This window comes from Acomys russatus, chromosome 30 (genome assembly GCF_903995435.1).
Source record: "Acomys russatus chromosome 30, mAcoRus1.1, whole genome shotgun sequence".
NCBI classification, from domain to species: Eukaryota; Metazoa; Chordata; class Mammalia; order Rodentia; family Muridae; genus Acomys; species Acomys russatus.
Window position 1 is genome coordinate 14,005,377 of NC_067166.1, and position 21,298 is coordinate 14,026,674.

General features: G+C 47.4%; 1 protein-coding gene across 1 annotated transcript in view; it reads left to right on the forward strand.

Moving 5' to 3' along the window:
* Positions 1-21,298, forward strand: part of Serinc5 (serine incorporator 5) — a 94,258-nt gene that overhangs the window by 49,028 nt on the left and 23,932 nt on the right. Inside the window, exons 3-5 of the mRNA XM_051172621.1 lie at positions 17,291-17,469; positions 17,899-17,981; positions 20,261-20,354. Of these exons, the coding sequence (XP_051028578.1) occupies positions 17,291-17,469; positions 17,899-17,981; positions 20,261-20,354 (356 nt within the window). The remainder of the gene's footprint in view (positions 1-17,290; positions 17,470-17,898; positions 17,982-20,260; positions 20,355-21,298) is intronic.

Consider the following 21,298-nt stretch of genomic DNA (forward strand, 5'->3'; position numbering starts at 1 on the left):
GTCTCAAAGCTTGTCCACTGCTTCCAGGCCAAGCAGGCAAGCCACTCAACAGCTCGATCTTTAGTTGATCGGCTAAAAATGCTAGGTATGACGTACAGGCGATGCATATGTACGGTCCACGTGCACACGTGTGTCTCTGTGCTCTAAGAATGCTAGGTATGATGGACAGGTGTGTCTGCGGATGTGATATATTTGTATGCTCCATGTGCACATGTGTGTCTCGGTGCTCGTGGAGGCCGGAGGAGAACAGGAGGTGCTAGTCTCCTCACTCTCTGCCTGGTTCCTTTGAGACCAAGTCTCTCAGGAAACCTAGAGCTCGGCTGGTGACTGGAGGTCAGCAAGCCTCAGCGCTACTCTTATCCATTACCTCAATGCTGAGGTGATAAGCCTGTGTGGGCATGCTCAGCTTTTTTTCGCCCCCGGTGTTTTGAGACAGTTTCTCTGTATAGCCTTGGCTGTCCTGGATTCACTTTGTAGATCAGACTGGCCTCGAACTCACAGCGACACGCATGCCTCTACCTCCCTGAGTACTGGGATTAAAGGCGTGTGCCACCACCACACCTAGCCATGCTCAGCTTTTTATATAGGTGCTGGGATCCAAAAATCAAAATTTCATGCTCAGGCAGCAAGCCCGAGCCACTGCACATAGCCACTGGGCCATCTTTCCAGCCCCAGTGGCTTTATCTTTAGTAGTTGGGCAGCCATGGTTGGATACTGTTGGGGAGAATGTGGCTCTCAGGTCTCTGCTTTGTTTATAGCTGTTTCAGATGAAAACACAATCTCTGCTTGTGGAACTCTGCACATCTCTTAGTCATAAGAGTGGCTGGCAGTATTTCAAGACTCAGCTTGCTAGAAACACTTAATCTGGCCTTTGTGGAAAAGATGATGCAGCTTAGACCATACCACAGATACCAGGAAGTTGTTTGGGGGTGATTTAGCCTTTCTAGACAGATCATGTGTTCAGGATTGTCTCTGGGAGCGAGGGGAAGTTCCACCCATTTCTTGGGTAGTGTGTACTCAGGGATGCCTGGAGTGTGATGCCTACGGAGATGTGTGTGGGGTCCTTTCCTGTTCCCCCATAATAGGCCTCTTGAGAAGCTGTATTAGGCTGCCGTGCATTGAAGTCTCAAGGAAGCCCAGCAAACAGCACAATTCTTCTGTCCTAGGTTTTGAAAGCAGAGACTAACATGCCATCAAGTGGAGGCCAAATGTCATGTTTATTACTTAACAAGTCATGTGAACCCATTTTGTTTGCACTGCAGTGAGGTGGGCTTCCTTCCTCCTAAGCTCCTAAGCCGACCAGCCTTGCTCACTGGTGTTCCACGAGCGTAGCTCAGGGCACATTTTCTCCACTAGGGCACAGCTGGCCAGGAAGAGAGAGCTGCAGTGTGCTGAGGGCAGCTCTCGTCCCTCCTACCCCTATCCGCAGGCGCGCAGTGAGGTGGCAGAGAAGCCAGGCCTCTAGTTGGTGCCACATCCCTTCACGGTGACAATTGCCTCAACTGGAGCAGCTCCTGAGCAAATTGTCCCAGGCCTGTGCTGCACTGTGGCCATTTTAAACACTCTGCTTTAAAAACAGCCATTTTCTTTCCTCTTTTCTTCATGCTGGGAATGGAACCTGGGGTCTGGCGTGTACTAGGCAATCTTTCCACTGTCGACCTACATCCCAGCCCAACAGCCACTTCCACACAGGCTCTTGGTCTGTTTTTATCCTGTTTGTCCTTTAGTTAGAATAGGCCTACCGAGCTTCCTGTTGGGTATGCATTTCTAGTTGTGCCTGTGTGTTTTTTTATTAGAGAGTAAACTACTGTAAAGGATTAAGTGTGCCTTCCGATTAAGGCCCCACAGTGGGAGACATGGTTTAGATGAGAAGTGAAGTTTGCCACTCAGAAGAAAAGATGGGAAATCTTCTGAGGCCTAAGACAAGGCAGAAAGCAGCAGGTTCCATGTGGAAAGATACTTTGAAGGTTTGAAGCAAAGAGACGAAAGCCTTGGCTGCTTTAAGGTGTCCAGGCCTCCCTCTCTTTGTGCTGATCCATATATTTACCACCCAGTCCCTATTGGCATCAGGGTTTAACTTAGTGTATTTGGGGGAAGAAGGTTGAACGGACAGGGCTGGAAATCTGGCTCAGCAGTTAAGAGCACTTACTGTACTTACAGAAGATGGTTCCCAGCACCTGCTTCATGTATCTCTCAACTGCCTGTAGCTCCAGCTCCAGGGGATCTAGTGCCCCCTTCTGGCCTCTACAGGCACCTGCATTCACATATGCTGCCTCCCATGTAAAGATTAAAAATTAATTTTTTTTAAATAAAAAAAAGTTTAAGAGCTAGACTGCTAGAAGGATGGATGCCTTAGCATCTCTTCGCAGTTCCCTCTCATTGAGATACACAGGCAGCATTCTGAAACCAGAAAGAGGCCCCCCTGTTCTCAACCCACACACCACAGGCCATGTGACCCTGACAGGGCCCTAGCTGAGAGGCAGGAATGAATGCAGGGTGGGAGGCAGTGACACACCCTGCCCAGGCCACAAGCCTGCATTTCTTTTTCCTCTGCCACCGTCACCTCTGGCATCCCACAGGCCAACAAAGTGCAGGCAGGGACCAGCAGAATGCCAGCCTGTGTGCTACAAGGAGACCTTTCAGGGCCCACCCTCAAGCACCGCCTGAGTGTGAGGTCAGCCTGATTCTAGCACCACAAAACAAGCCGACTTTGTGGCCGGATAGCAGAACCCCTGTGAAGGCAAAAGGATTTGTTTCACCCAGAGTGACCTCACTCTCTGTGCAGGAAGCCTGGCCAAACCATTTTTAAATAGGTACATTCAGAGGCAGGCATGAAACATTTACAACCGCCCTGTAGACACCCGGGTTCCCCCTCCCCTCCCCTGGCTCCTCCCCCTGATCTCTGGTGCCAAGTCACCCCAGTGAGCTCACTTCCCTCAGTCTTTCCCTGTCCTATAATGATCACACCTCTGCTTGGGAATCTAGAAAGGCTCGTCCTTTATCCATGGACCAAACACCTTACCTTAAAGCGGAAATTCCTGTGGGATCCACACTGTCTTTTTCCTATGCCTTGGTTCATGCCCTGTCCTTGTTTTCTCTGCCTTTTTTGCTACACAGCTCAGTAGCTAAGCACACATATCCTGTCCAGTTCAAACCCCAACTCTATCTCTTAGGTATCTGTGAGATCTGGCATACACTGTTAAGTGACTAATTGCTTCCTCCCTGTTGAGTGGGGGTAGTAACATCACCTACTGTATACGTAAGAATGGTGGTGATGAAGGATGAAGATACAGGTAAAACGCTCAAACTAAAATCTAGCATATGGTATTACCTTATTAAAAAAAATACAGCTCTTAAAATACTTATGCATGCCACCTCCTCCCGGAGGCCTTCCTGGGCAACACCAGTCAACATCTTCCTTTTGAAGGTTCTGTCAACAGTCAGGAAACAGATCCAGAAGGCGTTGTTAGAGGCTGTTGCATGGAGCAAGAGGAGCAGGGTCTGTAAATTCTTACAAAATGTATGCCTCAAACACATGGCTGTGGCTTCTAGATCACCTCCAACCGCGATGGCAGTGTTTTGCTTCAAATGTTACATAGCGGCACAGTTTGCAGATTTTTGTCTCTGGGACCTAAGGCTCTCATCCTGCTTGTACTGCAGACTTAAGAGCAGAGCTCCTACCAGGGACAGCTGAGACAGGGTTCTCACCACAGGAGCACAGTGGGTCATCAAGCAGCTGCTCGTGAAATTTAAAGAGAGAGCACTACACTATTAGAAAAAGAAAAGTAGTAAACGGAGGCCTGAGTGTGGCGCAGGGGTTGAGGTCTCGCTGAGCCTGTCTGAGACTCTAGTCAAATGAATGAATGTAAAAGGGAGACTAAACAGGTGACAAATGTTTCCCCGAGGAGGACCTGGCCAGCGCCCGTGTCCCGCCTCCACCCCATGAGTGAGGACAGAAGCATAGACAAATGGTCTATAAAGTCCAGAAGGCCGAATGGATCAGAGATCAGAGTGATGTCTCAAGTTCCTAGACAGAAAATACTGCAGGCTACAGTAGACTAGCTGTAAGCAAGAAGGGGGTCTTGTTTCTCAGCCCGGGCCCATGCAAGTTAGTCTGTAAAGCTCACTCCAGCGTGCTTGCTAACTGAGCTCCCTGCTCTGCAGCCAGAATGGTCACATAAAGGAACCCAGGTGCCCAGAACTATTCCTGCCCTTCTGTTCTGCTCTGTCTTCTTTTCACCTTGGGCGTTGAATGTACACTGACCACAAGTTTTGCATTTTTCTTTTTCTTTTCTTTTCTTTTTTTTTTTGCATTTTTCTTAAGAGGCAAAGCTACTTTGAGGCTGATAGCTGTGGATTTTGAATGTGATTAGTGGGATAAATTTAAAGGATTTCTCTCTGTAGCCAAAAAATTCATTCCTACAAAACACATAGGGGTGGCCAGGAATGGTGGTGCATGCCTGTAATCCCAGCACTTTGGAGGCAGAGGCAGGTGGATCATTGTGAGTTCGAAGACAGCCTTGTCTACAAATGAGTCCAGGACAGCCAAGGCTACACAGAGAAACTCTGTCTCAAAAAACTAAAACCGAAACCAAACCAAAGCAAAACAAAGCACATAGGGGTGAGCTCAATGTACTAAGTATTCCTCACACATTTTCACTTGCTCTTGACCTTTTTGGGGAAAAAGAAAGCTATCTGTCTTTATTAACATATGGTGGCATTGGTAGATGATATAAGAAAAGGTAAAAGTGACCCAATGCTTACTTGTCATTAGTTTGAATCCAAAGGCTACCTACTGTCATACCCAGAACAGTCAACTTCTCAAATTCCTTCAACGTTAAGCCTGTGGTTTCTGGCTGTGACCTCCTGCCCCCCTCACCTTGTTTTGGGACCTTTGCAGCACCTACTGTAGTAAGTGTTGAACTTTCTTCCACCTGTGAGAACCTTTATTATCCTCTCTGTCTCCCCATCCCGGTGTGTCTGTGGTGTCATGGTCTCTCGGCCCATGTTTCAAATGCTACCCTGACACGTGTTCCCTGCTTCCCCTGAGGCAGCCCATTCATCTCTGCCTTAGGCTGTCTTCAACGAAGGACTGTGGGTAGGGATCCCTTCACTCGGAACAGGACTGGGGATAACGGCAGAGTCATCTTTCCCCCTCCCTCGTGTTTTTGCATCCAGTACAAGACATGGTTTGTGCTGTGAGTTGGCCATGCTGGCACCCCCCACTCCCCCTCTACTCTCCACCCCCACCCCCCGGTCCTTAGCCTTCCTTCTCAAGATAACTGATGGCAGGGGTGAGCTGAGGGCGCTCCTGCGACTTGTTTCTCCCACATCAGCCCTGTTCCAGATTCTTAGAGTCACCCATAATTGCCCTGACTCTCAGCCACAGAAGCTACTTTGCTTGGATTTTGAAAGACTTGCTAAGTGCAACATCTAGCTGGCCAGCTGGTTTGGATGACGTGCTGCACTCCTCTGGTGGTTTCTGGAGTGGACACTGCCATGCAGACTATTTTAAGACTGTAGGTTGACAGATGAGCTACTTTCTCTCCTCATTTCACCCTGAACTGAGAAGGCCGTGATGATATGATTGCCAGTGTTGTTTGTGGCTCACCCTCCTGGGCTAGTGGCAGGGTTCCTAAGACCTACAGCTCAAGTGTCTAATCAAAGAAATGAACAAAAATAGAAGGTAGCTCACGTCTATGACAGGTGACGGTAAATAGCAGGGGTTTATTAAGTGTTACACAGAGAGAACAGCGTTGCTTTTTAAAGGATATAGTTGGAATCAATTGGTAGGTGAATAAAGGAGAGTGGAAGAATGGAAGAGCCCTAAGTGGCCATGACAGATGACATGGCCCATGAAGTGAAGTGGCTTGTCCAAGGCTGAAAGCAGTAGCTATAGCAGAGACTGAAACCCAGGCTCCCTGATGTCTGGCCAGTGTATTCCTGCTCCTGTCACTACGTTTGCTTGTTGGCTAGATAACTCCAAGAAATTTCGGTCCTAGCCTAAAGCAAGCATGGCTTCCCCTGTCTCCTAAACACTATGGGCACAGGTGTAGGGAGAAGGAGCCTGTCTAGGAACTGCCGTCTAGCAGTGACCTCCTTTTAGTAAGCAGAGCTTTCCTTGACCCCTGAGTGTTCTCTGGACATAGTAGCAGCAAGCATTCCTTCTGGAAAGGTCACTGTCCCACCTGCCTCCTTCCTGTCATCGTACAGCTAGAAATGGGCTCAAAGGAGTCAAGGAAAGCATGAAGTCACTAGACCAGAAGCAAACAGTCCCTGCAAGTCCCAGCCTTGGTCTGAAGTGGAAAACAGAGTAACCACAAAAGAAATATTTATTTGGTTTTACATGGAAACTGAAACCTGCCCCCAGGTTGTGTTTCATGTATCTGTCTTTTCTTTTTAAGATTTATTTATTATTATGTATACAGTGCTCTGCCTGCATGCTAGAAGAGGACATCAGATCACATTTAGATGGTTGTGAGCCACCATGTGGTTGCTGGGAATTGAACTCAGGACCTTTGGAAGAGCAGTCAGTGCTCTTAACCTCTGAGCCATCTCTCCAGCCCCCCACCCCCACCCCGCATCTGTCTTTTAAAAACAGATAAACATCATTGGTGAAAGCTACTCCACCATGATGCAGAACACCATACAGTTTGTCCTGGTTCACAGTGGCAGGGATTCTCCCTGAAGCGCACAAGCCTGCCTCTGACTGAGCTTGGTTTCTGTTGGTTGAGTGATCAGAGAGCTGGGACGGAGGCTCAGGGGTTGTTTAGTCAAGAATTCAAGCCCCAGGCAGAATCTCAGCGGCTACCTGTTACGCTTTTTGTGGGAGAATGCTGTCAAGTAAAGAGAAGCACTGCTAGCTCGGTTCATTGATTCTGGAGAATTTTTAAGTTTATTATTTTAACCTAGCGGAGATGAAATGACTTAAATGTTCTGAAAAGAGCTGAATTCCATGTCAGTGTGCCTTACTGGGGAGCTGGGTAGAACCTCAGGTCATGGGGATCACTAGGACTGAGGGTTCCGGGAGCTGGGCTCCACTTCTTAGGCCCCCTCCCTTGGTTCCTTTCCTTCCCAGCCTGGGTCTGTAGCAAAAACAGCTTTGAAAACATGGTTACTTTTCACATGAGGTCACTAGGCCAGAGACAAGCCCTCTCTCCAAGTCCCAGCCTTGGCCTCTCTCTGCTAGGTTCTGACCTCTACACAGTGAGTGGTGCTGGGAAATTGTTCTGAACTTGCTGCAGCTCTTCGTGCTATGCTGAGAGGTTTTTGTTAGACTCCGAGTCAAGGATTGAAATCGACTTGTATCTAGTAACCGATCGTCAGGAACCAAAAAGCAATAGGCCTTTCTCACTGTCCATGCCTGTCAGATCCTTTGCACAGAACTCTTTGGAAGGCCCCAGATTTTAGCAGGATCATCATCATCATCATCATCATCATGATTTTGTTTTTGTTTTTGTTTTTGTTTTGAGACAGGGTTCTCTGTGTAGCCTTGGCTGTCCTGGAACTCACTCTGTATACCAGGCTGGCCTTGAACTCACAGAGAACCACCTGCCTCTACCTCCCAAGTGCTGGGATTAAAGGCGTGCACCACCACCATCCAGCAAGCAGACTCTTCTTTATAAAGGTTGTCCTTGCTCTAAGAGAATAACGAGGTGAGAATGTGAGTTTTGTCATCAAACACATCTATTAAGTGACTGTAGCCAGGTGCTTACAGTTAGAACGGACACCGTCGCTTGTTATAAAGGAGCTAGGATGAAGCAGCATGGCCGTGGCGGGGATAGGAAGAAGCCCATGGATGTGATGAACGCAGTCGCACCCTCACCCTAGTTTTGTTTTCTGTGCTTTTGATTATCTGGCTTCAACCGAAGTCCAAAAATATTGCATGGAAAGTTCCAGAAATAAATAATTCAAAGCTTTAAATTATGCAGCACTGTCCCACTCTATCCTGCTTAGGATATGAATTGTTCCGTTCTATCACCAATCACCACTCAGTGGCCATCTTGGTTGTGAGATCTGGTATTGTGGTACCAGTGCTTTTGTTCAAGCAATCCTTATCTTGTTTGTTTGCTCGGTTGATATTGGCACTGGGGACTGACCTGAGGGCCTCCTACATGCTGGGCGGTTACTGTACCAACACGCTGTAACTAGCCCCTCCTCCTCTCTCCTCTTCTTCCTCCCATCCTTCTCTTTTAAGATAAGGTCTCCATAAGTGTCCTGGGCTGTCCTCAAACTTGTGATCCTTTTGCCTTAGCTTCCCAAATACTGGGACTTTAGGAATGTGCCACTACACCTAGCTCAAGTAACTCTTATTTTATATGGCTCCAAGTGCAAGAATAGTGACGTTGGCTGCTTTATTACAGTGTATTGCTATACTATTTCATTTTATCATAGGGATTGTATGTGTATTACTCAGCCTAATTGCCCATAGTTTTAGGCATCCGTTGTTGTTTCTGCTGTTAGAGACAGGATCTCATGTACCTCGTTCTGACTTTAAACTCACTACATAGCTGAGGATTACCTTGAATTTCCTTCTGCCTCTGCCTCTGCCTCTGCCTCCTAAATGCTCGACTTTGCTGGCATTACAGGTATGCTCTGCTGTACCTGCAGGTAAAGTGAGATGAGTGTGCTCTAATGTTGATGTTTTCCACAAATTATGATAAGAGATATTACCTTGGTCACGGCAATCTCAGTACATTGTTTTTGGGGTATGGAGTTTTGAAACGGGGCCTAACTGTGTACAGAACAGCAGAACCTTCTATGTAGCTCAGCGTGGGCTAGAACTTGTAAGCATCTGCCATAGCCACTCTAGTGCTGGGTGGGCACTGCCACAATAGGTGGGCACTGCCAAGTACTGAGTATGTTCTATGTTCTGTTTTGTCTTTTTTAGATTGAGAGACACACAGATAGGCATACAGACAAACAGACAGAGACAAAGAGTGTGTGTGTTTGAAATAGGGTCTTATCTCTTAGCCCCTGGAGTGTTTGGATTACAAACACCATAGTGTCCAACTTCTGAGTGCATTATTTAAAAACTCCCCAAAATCTGCTGCTTTCATTGCCTTATCTGTGCATGTAAGTATAGGTACCAGTTTAGTGTGCTGGGACAAAGTCTCACCAACATGTGGTTGTCATAGAGCTCTGTACCCCTCAGGTGAGGAGAGCAGTGGCTTGGCAGCTGGCCTCTGTGGTATGTGCCGGTAATCTCAGCACTTGAGGGGTTGAGGCAAGTGTGTATGGAAGGAGACCCTGAGAATGAGCTGGTTGGCACACATATGTAAACTCCAGTGACCTCCACCTGGGGATGTCTGGTAGACAGCTGAGGTGAAGGAGAGCCTTAGCACAGGACCTTAGGAGCTCCCCTGCACCCCCGCCCAAAACCAGAACCACAGCGGGCACAGTTCAGAGAGGCAGTTCTCTATAGTCAACATGCTGGTCTAAAATTAACGTGGCGACATGCCGGCTCTCATCAGTGTGGGTTTTATTTTTGGTTGTGCAGGCTGTGGCTCTGGGGTAGAGGGAACAGATGTGAGGGTTTCTGTTAATGCTGCTTAAGACTTTTGAGCACTGGACGCCCCTACCCGCTTTGACTCTGTATCAAAAAATAAATAGAAATCCTCTTTACTCGCTAAGAACTGCATGCGGGAGGTTCTGTAGTTTGATTCTCTTTAAACCAGCTTCTGTGTGAAGCAGATCTGGTAAGGAAGAGGGCGGAAAGGAAGAGGCCATGGCCAGATGTTGCACAGGATAACCCAGATGTGCCCCTCTCGGCTCCTGCTCCTTTGCATTGGGATGGCTAGAATGAGTTGTCACAGTTGTCACTTGGCCTTTGCAGTATACATGCATACGTCAGCAGTTAACTGTGGTGTGCAAAGCTTGTTGCTGGGAAGACTTTGCCCATATATGTCTGCTAGTAAACACTGCGGGCTCTGGGCTTCCATTGCACTACAAGAGCGGCCCAAACAATGCCAACAAGTGAGCATGGCCCCATTCCACTAAAGCTTTATTTACATAAGTGGGAGACTGGCTGGATCTGACCTATGGGCTGTCGGGTTTCTGGCTCCTATTTCAGACACCAATAGTTCTATACACGTCACATATAGCTATTTTCCTTTTCTCCGAGAGACAAACTTTAGTGGCCTGAACTTTATCCTTAGGCAACCAGAGCCTCTATAGCTTCTGTTGTAGGTAAGGGCTGTGTGAACCCCATCCCTAGCTAGACACGCACAATTTAGTGTCTGTTATTCTATATAGCATCAGGAAATAAATGGAACTAATTTATGGGGAAAAGAATTATTTGTATGTATCCATTTCAAGCACACTAGGGATGAAGGGTTAATGAAGAATGTAAGGATGAGCACGTGGGGGTCCCAGGGTCAGGTGAGGAGTGCTGGAGCCGGACCCTGAGTGTCCGCTGCCCATGGCTCTCAGGCACAGGATGAGGAAGCAAGTGGTCTGGGCTCGCAGAACCGCCAGTTGTTTAAATATGTTGCTGTCCCATCTTTGTTGTTGTTGTTGTTTTTCAAGCCAGGGTTTCTCTGTGTAACAGGCCTGGCTGTCCTGGACTCACTCTGTAGACTAGGCTGGCCTCAAACTCACAGAGATCCACCTGCCTCTGCTTCCCAAGTGCCGGGACTAAAGGCGTGCACCATCACCGCCCATCTGCTGTCCCATCTTATGGAAAACAGTTGATTCTCATGTCCTACCAAGGTTTAAAAGAAATCATAAATAGCTCAAATTAACAGATGAGCATACTTGAAGTATCCATGCATGGCTAATGTATGTGTATTGCTATGGTTATTTGTACATTTCACTAGAATTTTAGTTCCTTATTAGCATGGATTTAAATTGATTAATTTGCCAATGGATTCTATAGCACTGGGAACAGACCTAAGGCCCCCGTGTGCTTGGCAAGTAGCCTACTAGTTGAGCTACTCTTCAGACTTGTAATATGGATAATACCTGTGTGTCATGTAGTGTGCAGTAGGGAACAGAGTACCCGTACAAACCCTAATTTGACTGAGTTTTTCAAATTTCCCCAGAAATCAGCCATGCGTGCAGTTGTGTCTGTTATGACGGGCCACACCTTTAAGAGGAGCTTAGCTGATTTGGCTCTGAGATTTGTCACTGTGGCTTTTAGCACTGCTGGGGTGTTCATTTCTCTGGGCTCAGGGCTGACCTTCCTCCACTTCTTCACCCTCCACCCTCCCAGGAGCATCAGCTCCCACGGTCACCTCCTTTGCCATGTGCATTCTGGCTACCCGGAAATCCTCACCCCTTTCTTGGCTGCCCTGGAACTTGCTATGTAGACCAAGCTGGTCTTGAACTTGAGGCATTCCCCCCGTTTCTGCCTCCTGACTGCTGGAATTACAGGCATGTACCAACATGCCCATTGTCTCTAGCCCAGCTGTCTTTCTGGAGCAGCCTTGTGGAGCCATTCGCCCACACTTCCTGCGGGACAGGCTGTCATTAAATGAAGCCCCACCCACTTGTTGCTGTGATTCACTTCTGTGATGGCCTGTCAACTTCACAACTTGGAATCCTCGTCCCAGGAGCTTGTGTTTTTATTCACAGACAGTGTCACATAGAACAGGACAGCCTCTGTCATGGCCCATTTGCACTGTTCTTCACTGTGATCTACTCCTGTTTTCTCCTTCAGAGTCAGCTGCTCATGTGGTTCTGCCTCATGTGCTCTGCCTTCACTTTAACCTAATTCTCTGTGGGGGGTGGGGTGGATGTCACTGACTCCTCTGTGTCTGGAGGAGCCCCTCTTCCGGTCCTGCACCATCCGTCTCCTGTGAGTTCTCTGCTTTGGACTGACGGTGTATTTATTTAACACTTCAGTTAGAGCCATTTCTAGGGATTTGGTCACACTAGCCGCAAACAGTGGACTACATTGTCAGTCTGCCTATATGTTCTCTATCCAGACGACTTGCTTTGCGGCGGGGGCGGGGGGTGATGCTCCTGATTTGGGAAGTGGTAGGGGCAGGTACAACCAGACCATGGCTATGCCCTCCCCCATTTTTGGCCTTTAATAAGGACACAATATATAGAGACTTTTCTTTAAAAAAAAAAAAAAAGGCCATGTACCTCACCCAAAGAGAGGCAAGCCTTAATTGGTGTTACTGTTTTACTACTCCTAGGTTCCCCAGAGAGCTGCAGGATGCTAACATACTGAAGAAAGAACCCTGGTTGTACACACTGTCCTGGAGAGGGTGGAGGCGGGCTCAGTATTTCTTTTTCACAGCTGTTGTGTCCTGTGGTGACAGGCTAATACTGCGCTGTCAGAAGTACTTCAGGGAGAAGAATCTAAGGGAGCCTAAAGCGGAGATGAGGGGAGAAAGACACCCCCGCCCATTCCAACATTCTTTTCAAGTGAGGGATGATGAAAAAGAATTCTTAGGTCTTGTTCTTCTAGTTCCTGCGAGTTCATTTATCACTCACGCTCAGCTGCCCAGCACTTTCTCAGCAATATGATTTCATGTGAAGCTCCAGAAATTTGATAGAATGAAATGTAAGACTAATTAGCTTGGCTAAGATCACAGTTTCATCTCTGAAGTCATACTGTCATTGAGCCATGTAACGCCCACTTCCCTTCCATTTCTGTGAGAACTACCCCCCAAAAATTCATGTGTGTGTGTGTCATGTGTATGTATGCATGTTAATGTGTGTGTACATGTTGTGTGTAGGTGCTTGTGGCTATGTTCGTATGTACAAATGCATATGGAGGCCAGCTTGATGTTAGCTGTCCTCCTTTGGTTCCCAACTTGTTTGAATAGGATCTCTCACTGAACCTTCAGCTTACTACTCAGCCAGACTGCTCGCCCAGCAAGCCTCGGTGATTCCTCTATCTCAGCCTCCCCTGCGCTGGGATTAAATGCATGTACCTTAGCACCTGGCTTTCTATATGGATGTTGGGGACCCAACCTTGGATGGATCCTCAAGTTGCCATACATAGCAAGCACTTTAGCAAACGAGCCATGGCCTCAACTCCTCTTGCCTTCACTTTTGCTAGTAACTTAGTCACACTTATGGATGTCATGGCACTGCTGGCGTCCCACCGTTGTAGGCAGGATCACAGGGCCGCTGTTTCCAATTTCTTTACCTGAGGTTGGAACTTCCGCTCACACCTTGGAATCTTTTCTTGTAGTAGGTGACCATGTCTCAGAGTTCTGTTTATGTTTTTGGAACTCTTGTTTCATTTTCATAAGTTCTGCAGATCAAATCCAGGACCCTGCGTGTGCGTGGTGAGTGTGCTACTTCGGAGCCACATCCCTAGCCCGTTGCGTTTTGAGACACAGTCTTGTAGCTTAGCCTATCCTTAAGCTTGCTATGTGTCCTTGGCTGGCTTCTAGCCTGTGGTATCCCTGCATCAGCCTTTTAGGTCCTAGGACTAGAATCGAGGCCACTGTGTCTTGTTGGAACTCAGTTCTTATAGAGTAGGACCAGGAACCATTCATCTTATTGTATGGATCTGCTAAATCCTTCGATACGGTGAATGGAGCCGCCAGATGCTCACCTTACCCTGTTTAGATCAGATGGGCCCATCAGTGGTCCTTGCAGTGTGTCTGACTCCCTCTCCGGAAAGCTCTTTTTGTATCTTATATAGTGCCTGAATTTGTATAGTGGCTACTGTGTGCAAGGAACTGTAGTTGGCCTTTCACACACATTATCTGGAGGAGTTTTCTGGCCAACGTTATGAGATCATTTCATTTTAAAGATAGGGGAATTGAGACTGGGAAAGGTGAAACTAGCCCACGTGAGCAGTGGAGTCAGGATTCTAAGTCCCTCTCAGCTATTATGCTTAGTTTAGCTCTCAGTTTGATTTCTCTGTGGGATGGGAGGAGAGCCCTGGCTCCCAGAGGCCTGCACAGAACAACACAGACTCTGTGTGTGATGTCCTCGGATGCCCAGAACAGACTTAAAGAGGTAACACCCTCAAGTACGGGATCTGTGTGTGATGTATGTTTTCTTTTCCCAAAACTGGAATAGAGTTTGGAACAGCAAATATTTAATCAGAGCAAATTCCTCTTGTTAAAAATCTTGTTGGCTTGTTCATCCTGGAGGTTACTGCCTGAAATACTCACTGCTTATTGAAGGCTAAGTGTGCTAAGTCACCCACAGAGCATAAAGGAAGCTTGGAGCAGGGGTTATTTGCCTACTTTTAGTTTGGTTCACATTTGCAATGCCGCATACTCACTCTCTGATAGTCCTCAGCGCCTCGGCCACAGTAAAGCCTGAGGTAAGGAAACAAGGGAGGGGCTTACTGGGAGTGGTGGCCGAGAAGTCTGTACCTGCCAGTGTTCCAAAGGAGAAAGGAGGGAAAGGGGTAGGACGTGGGGGGAGGGTAAACAGGAAAGGTGGCCTGGTGTAGTTAGGGACCATGCCAGTGTGCGTGTATTACAGTGTGTACAGGAGTTCATGAGGGTGTATGCTTAAAGTGGCAACACACAAGTTTTGTAATCCAGCACCTGGGAGGCTGAGGCAGGTGGATTACTGTTAGACCGAGGTCACTCTGGGCTGCAGGGTGAGGTCCTATTTTTTAAAAATAAAAAAATATATAATAAAAAAAAAAAAAAGAGGAAGGAAGAGAAAGAGGAAATAAAGACAGACAACAATGTGTTATGGACAAGTCAGTCACAGGGGCAGAAACATTGGGTTAGTGTTAAGAGCACCTGTTGCTCTCACGGAGACTAGCATTCAGTTCCTAACACCCACATGGCTGCTGACAATCATGTAGTTTCTGATACCTCTTCTGCACTCTGTTGGCACTGCACACATGTGGTATACAGACAGGCATGCAGACAAAACACCCATACACTTAAAAAAAACCACATCTCCCCCCTCCCCAAGACAGAGTTTCACTATGTAGCCCTAGCTTGCCTGGAATTCACTTTGTAAACCAGGCTGCCCTTGAACTCACAGAGATCCTCCTGCCTCTGCCTCCGGAGCGCTGAGATTAAAGGCCTGTGCCACCACCTCCTGGTTAAATAAACACATCTTCAAAAAAGTTATATAATAAGTTAAATGGTCTAAGCGAGGTTGTCGAGTTTCTTCTTTATAAATATAGCATTTGCTGATTTAAAGCAGCATTCTTCGTCACCAGCACTGTGCACACAGATGCGGCTTCTGTTTGGGGTTAGAGCTCTGAAGCAGCCATTTTGTCTGTGGTCCCTACTTACATTGATGTGCCTCTCTTTTTACTGGACTAAGATCCCAGAAGATACAACGTACAGGAGGAATTAATCATTTTGGCTCATGGTTTCTGAGGATTTGTGGTCACTTGGCTCATTATCTCTGGGCCTTATTATGACACAGGAAGTAGAGAAAAGGAACATGCCAGGGGAAGTCCTAGCCCAGGAGAGATGGTGGCGGACGGCTCCAAGGAAACGGGTTTTCCAGATACAGCAGAGCTGATGTCTATATGGACTCATAGACTGTGGCAGTACCACAACGAGGCAGGCTCAGTGCTCAGGAGTAGCTGGCCAGCACAAATTGTACTCAGTGGCTTTTGGTTTTTTTTTTCTTTTGAGAAAAGAGATAATGTGTAGTTGAGTGGGTAGAGTGGGGCCAAGGATCTGGGAGTAATTGAAGGAATGGAAAGAATATGATTAAAATGTATGAAATCCTCAAAAATAAAACAAAAACCATATAGTCCAGAGAGATGCTCCCAGGCACCTCCTTTCTCCAATTATGTTCTACCTACTTTTCAGGCCCTCCCAACAATGCCATTGTATTAGGAATCCACCAAGGGAGCCGGGTGTGGTGGTGGCAGCACACACCTATAATCCCAGCACTCAACTCAGGGAGGCAGTAGCAGGCGGATCTCTGTGAGTTCGAGGCCAGCCTGGTCTACAAAGTGAGTCCAGGACAGCCAGGGCTACACAAAGAAACCCTGTCTTGAAAAAACAAAACAAACAAAAAAGAATCCATTACATCAGTCTTCAGGATGTAGACTGATACTCCCTGGAAACACCTCCCCACCCCCCCCCCACCCCCCCCACCCCACCCCACCCCACCCCACCCCACACACATTTCTCAGTCTGATCAAGTTGAGAGTCAAGATTCACCATCACATCATTGCTTCACCATCTGAAGATTTGAACCTGGACGGATGCCCACTCATATTAGAAAACACTCCTATGGCTTCTCTCATCTTCTCCTCATGGTGCTCCCTGTACCTCTGTGTCCACTCTTCACTGCTACTCCAAAGCGGTAACTAGGCATTTTCATTGGGGTGGCTCAGGGTAATGTTTGTGAAGGAAAGCAAACTTGGGCTGTCTCTGCCTCTGTACTCTGACCTTTGCTGGCTGAACTTCCCTTCCCCCCGCCCCCAAACAGCAGCAGGTTCAAAAAAGATTTTCCCTCCCTCCCTCCTTCCCTCCCTCCCCTCCCTCCCTCCCTCCTCAGAGACCGAGAGACTGGAGAGATCTGAGTGCTGGGATTAGAGATGTGTATACACACTGCTCTATTTGTGAATGAATAAAAATCCCCCACCATCTAAGCCATTGGCCCTTCAGTAGAAATGAGTGACATTCGGGGGGATTATGTAGGCAGTCTCTCCCCTTTGATGTTATATATTGTGTGTCTCAAGAAGTACACACCTACAACCTACAAATGCAATGGAAATTCTGATGTGGAAAGTCACTGGAGTAAATAAAGATCTAGCAGTGCTTTTATGGTGACTGTGTCTTTGAAAGGGGGCTCAAAAGAAAACTAAGAAAAAGTCTTTATACTTTAAAAATATTATGTGTATGGGTGTTGTGCCTGTGTGTATGTCTATGCACCATGTGTGTGCCTGGTGCCTCTGGAGCTCAGAATAAAGCATTGGATTCGCTGGAACTGGAATTGCAGAGCCCTGTGAGCCACCATTGGGTGCTAGGAATTGAACCATGGTCCTGTGGAAGAACAGTAAGTGCGTGCTCTTCACCACTGAGCCGTCTTTCCAGCTAGAACGGAACGTCTTTAGCGGATAGGGAGTTTGTTGTTCTTGTTATTGATTTTGTTGTGCACATGGCTATTTTTTGTTTGTTTGTTTGTTTTTTGAGACAGGGTTTCTCTATGTAGCCTTGGCTGTCCTAGACTCACTCTGTAGACCAGGCTGGCCTTGAACTCACAGTGATCCACCTGCCTCTGCCTCCCGAGTGCTGGGATTACAGGCATGTGCCACCACGCCCAGCGCACATGGCTATTTTAACCTTGGGTTTTGATTTAAGACTAAGCAAACACTCACAGACAGTTCTTCTCTTAGCACAGCTCTGACGGGCAGCTTTTGCATCTTCTCCCTCAGATTCCGTTTTTTGAAGAATTCTGTAAAGGCATTAAAGCTGGCGACACCTGTGAGAGCCTGATGGGGTACTCTGCAGTGTATAGAGTGTGCTTCGGAATGGCCTGTTTCTTCTTTGTGTTTTGCCTGCTGACGCTGAAAATCAACAACAGCAAAAGTTGCCGGGCCTACATTCACAATGGGTAAGTCTCCTGTCCTCGCAGACGTGTTCTAAGAGCAGCTCGCCAGCACTGGCTGACGTTCTGCTAGTGAAAATTTTGACAGTGATTTGGGCTGCATCTTAGAAATAGCACAGCCTAAGAGCAAATGTGCTATTTGTAATACCTGGGGCCATGATAAGAAATTGAGTTACACAGAGAGTTTATTGTTTCTGCTAAGGTCTTCTCTCAGGTCATTACCTCCCTGCCCTGAAATAGAGTTTTGTACAATCAGAGGCCATGCCAAGTGTACCTAATTATAAGGAAAGGCATTCTACAGTCACTCATCATGTCCCTTGATTTGGAGAGAGCACTCCTAGTGACGGAAACACGGGCTGGCATGCTACCTTCCAAGAGATCGTTTGTCCGTCTTTGAATATCATTTAAATATATTTCCCTTTTTTCTCTCCCCAGCTTTTGGTTCTTTAAACTTCTGCTGCTGGGGGCCATGTGCTCAGGAGCGTTCTTCATTCCAGATCAGGAGAGCTTTCTGAATGGTACAGTTGGGGTATCCTGGGCTTACCAGTTATTTTGTTTTCACACATTTTGTAAAACTCTTCAAACACGTGATCTGGTGTCTTTGATAATTTGCACTGCTGATTCTTCTATGCGTTAAAGAATGCCTGGGTGTTGGAATTAACTCAGTAGTAGTATGCTTGCCTAGCAAGTGTGGTGCCCTGGGTTGGCTGTAGCGGTTCCTAGGAGCTTTGTAAAGGCAGCTTTACCTGCCTACCAGTCCCACTGCCCTTCCTCCTCCTCGACTTACTGGAAGCCCGTGAGAGGCTCTATTCCTCTGTTGGCTAAGCAATGGGAATGATGAACTTACTGGCTTGGAGAGTAAGGAGGTCTTTAATATTTATTGAAAGCAGATCCAGCACATCAGAATGCCCCTGCCATGGGGGGACCTTGTTATCTGAGTACCACACAGGCCCGGCAGCATGAAACAGTTGTGGGCTGGGAAAGCTGGCAAGGGAGGCATCCTTCAGCCTGTTTCTAAACCCATTGTGATTTATATAACGTGAGTTATAATCCTAATTGATAGTTAATATGGAGCCACCAATCATAACTGAAACAGGGCAGGATGCCCTATTCTGAGCTCAGGTGAAAGTGGGGATGAAATCTAAATTAAGGTAGATTAAAAACCAGTCTGCTCAACCAAATACATCCACTTTTTTTAGAGGAGATGGCAGTTTCTCGGTACCAGCCATACTTACTAAGGTCCAGCTACAACTTCAGGACTGTATCAGTTTTTCATATGCTTTAAAAAATGGTGTATCTAAATCTTCCTTTTATCTCTAACACTGTTAACTAGATTTTATTCTCCACAAAGATACTTTCATGTATATCTTAGCATGTTTGAGATACCATATCTAGCGAGAGAAGTGGCCTAAGAGTCCTTAGATCAGCTCCAGCTCTCTTTAGAGAGAGCCTGAAACCTCTCATAGTTAGGGTTTGGTTCCTTCTCGTAGTTAGGGTTTCTGTTGCTGTGAAGAGACACCATGACCGTGGCAGCTCTTATAAAGGACACATTTAACTGGGGTTGCTTACAGTCCGGAGGTTTAGTCCATTATCATCACGGCGGAAGCATGGCGGCATGCAGGCAGACATGGTGCTGGAGAAGGAGCTGAGCGTTCTACATCTTGATCTGCAGGCAGCACTGGGCGGAGCTTGAGCATAGGAGACCTCAAAGCCCGCCCCCACAGTGACACACTTCCTCCAATCAGGCCACTCTCTGTAGGCCAAGCATTTATACACACGAGTTTATGGGGGCCATCCCTAGTCAAACCACCACACTCATCTAGCATTATAGTTGCTGAATGGCAGAGCCGAAGCTAGGCCTGAGCTTTTGACACTTCATTTCCATACTAGATAGTCAAGACTCATTGCCCATTAAAATTTAAACTCTTGACCTTTTTTTCTAGCAATATTTCTATTAGTGTGTGAATCTGGGGCCACTGTGGATTGTGTGAAGTCCTGCATCTATTGAGACAGCTGTTAGTTTGCATGAGGTTCAGCTTGGATGCTCCAGGGCCAGACTCTGATGTCCACGTCCCAGCTCTGCCCTTTATGGGTGTGAGAGGCTTTGCCAACTGTCTGAGTACTGCCCTTTCTGTTGCCATGATAAAATACGAAGGGTTAGAGAGACGGCTCAGAGATTTAGAGCACTGGCTGCTCTTTTAGAGGTCCTGAGTTCAATTCCCGGCAACCACATGGTGGCTTACAACCATCTAGAATGAGATTTGATGCCCTCTTCTGGCATGTAGACAGAACATTGTATACATAATAAATAAAGTCTTAAAAAAAAAAAAAAGAAGACAAAAGCAACTCAAGGGAGAAAAGGCTTACTCTAGAGCCTCATTCATGGTAGGGAAGTCAAGGCAGCAGGAGTTTGGAGCAGCTGGCCACTGGCCTAGGAAAAAGAGCAATGAATGCCCGCTTGCTGCTCAGATCACTCTCCGGTTTATACAGTCTAGACTCCTCTGCCCAAGAAGGGCTTCTGACAATTAGGATGGATCGTCCAAATGCAATCAACATCATCAAGACAGTCCCCTACAAGGGTGCCTAGCAGCTGGTTTCTCTGGCGAGTCTGGATTCTGTCAAAGAGACAGTAAGCATCACAAACTTCCAGGCTTATCTCGTGTTTAGCAATAAGACCGAGATTAGCATCTACCTCGTGTGGGTGTGTGGGAATGGACACGCACTAGAGCTATAATGAGCATGAATGAACCGTGTGCAGTGCTCACCTCACTTCCCTTTGGGTGGTGGTCTTTTGCAGCCTGGCGCTATGTGGGAGTCACAGGGAGCTTCCTCTTCATTGCTATCCAGCTCCTCCTGATTGTGGAGTTTGCACATAAATGGAACAAGAACTGGTAGGTGACTTTTGCAGAAAGCTCTCACTCACTGAGAAGGGACCTGCTCTGGAGTCAATTCTGTGTAGCCTTTCCATTGTCTCCTCTCTGATAATGTTTTCTGTCCTCTCTGCCCTCCTGTCTTGCTTATGCCTTTTATGTCTGGCTCTGTGGACCATGTGCGACTGGTTGGCTGTGTGGACCGTGTGTGACTGGCTGGCTGTGTGGACGTGTGTGATTGGCTGGCTGTGTGGACTGTGTGTGATTGCCTGTATGGACTGTGTGTGACTGGCTGGCTGTGTAGATTGTGTATGACTGGCTGTGTAGACTGTGTAGATTGTGTGTTCCTGGCTGGCTGTGTGGACCGTGTGTGCCTGGCTGGCTGTGTGGACTGAGTGTTCCTGGCTGGCTGTGTGGACTGTGTGTGCCTGGCTGGCTGTGTGGACCGTGTGTGCCTGGCTGGCTGTGTGGACTGAGTGTTCCTGGCTGGCTGTGTGGACTGAGTGTTCCTGGCTGGCTGTGTGGATTGTGTGTGCCTGGCTGGCTGTGTGGATTGTGTGTGACTGGCTGTGTGGATCGTGTGTGACTGGCTGGCTGTGTGGATCGTGTGTGACTGGTTAGCTGTGTGGACTGTGTGTGGCTAGCTGGCTGTGTGGACCATGTCTGACTTCTTGGGGAGTGGAAATTGTCTCTACTTTTCAAGAGACACAGGATCCCTTCTTTGGGAAAACTTGCTGTCTTGTCCTAGGATGCTGTCTTGCCTGTAAAATGATAGACTCTGAGTGCCTTGAAAACAGTTCATATCCCAGGCCAAGGGGAAGTGCCTGTTAATAGCAAGTTCTTTCTTGTTGATAGCTAGACAAGCACCCGGCCTTCTGCTCAGGCCAGGTGGACTCCACAGTTCTGCATTTGGTCTGTGCTGTTCGTTTGTTTGGGGGTGCTGGTGATTATCTGGGTCTCTTGGA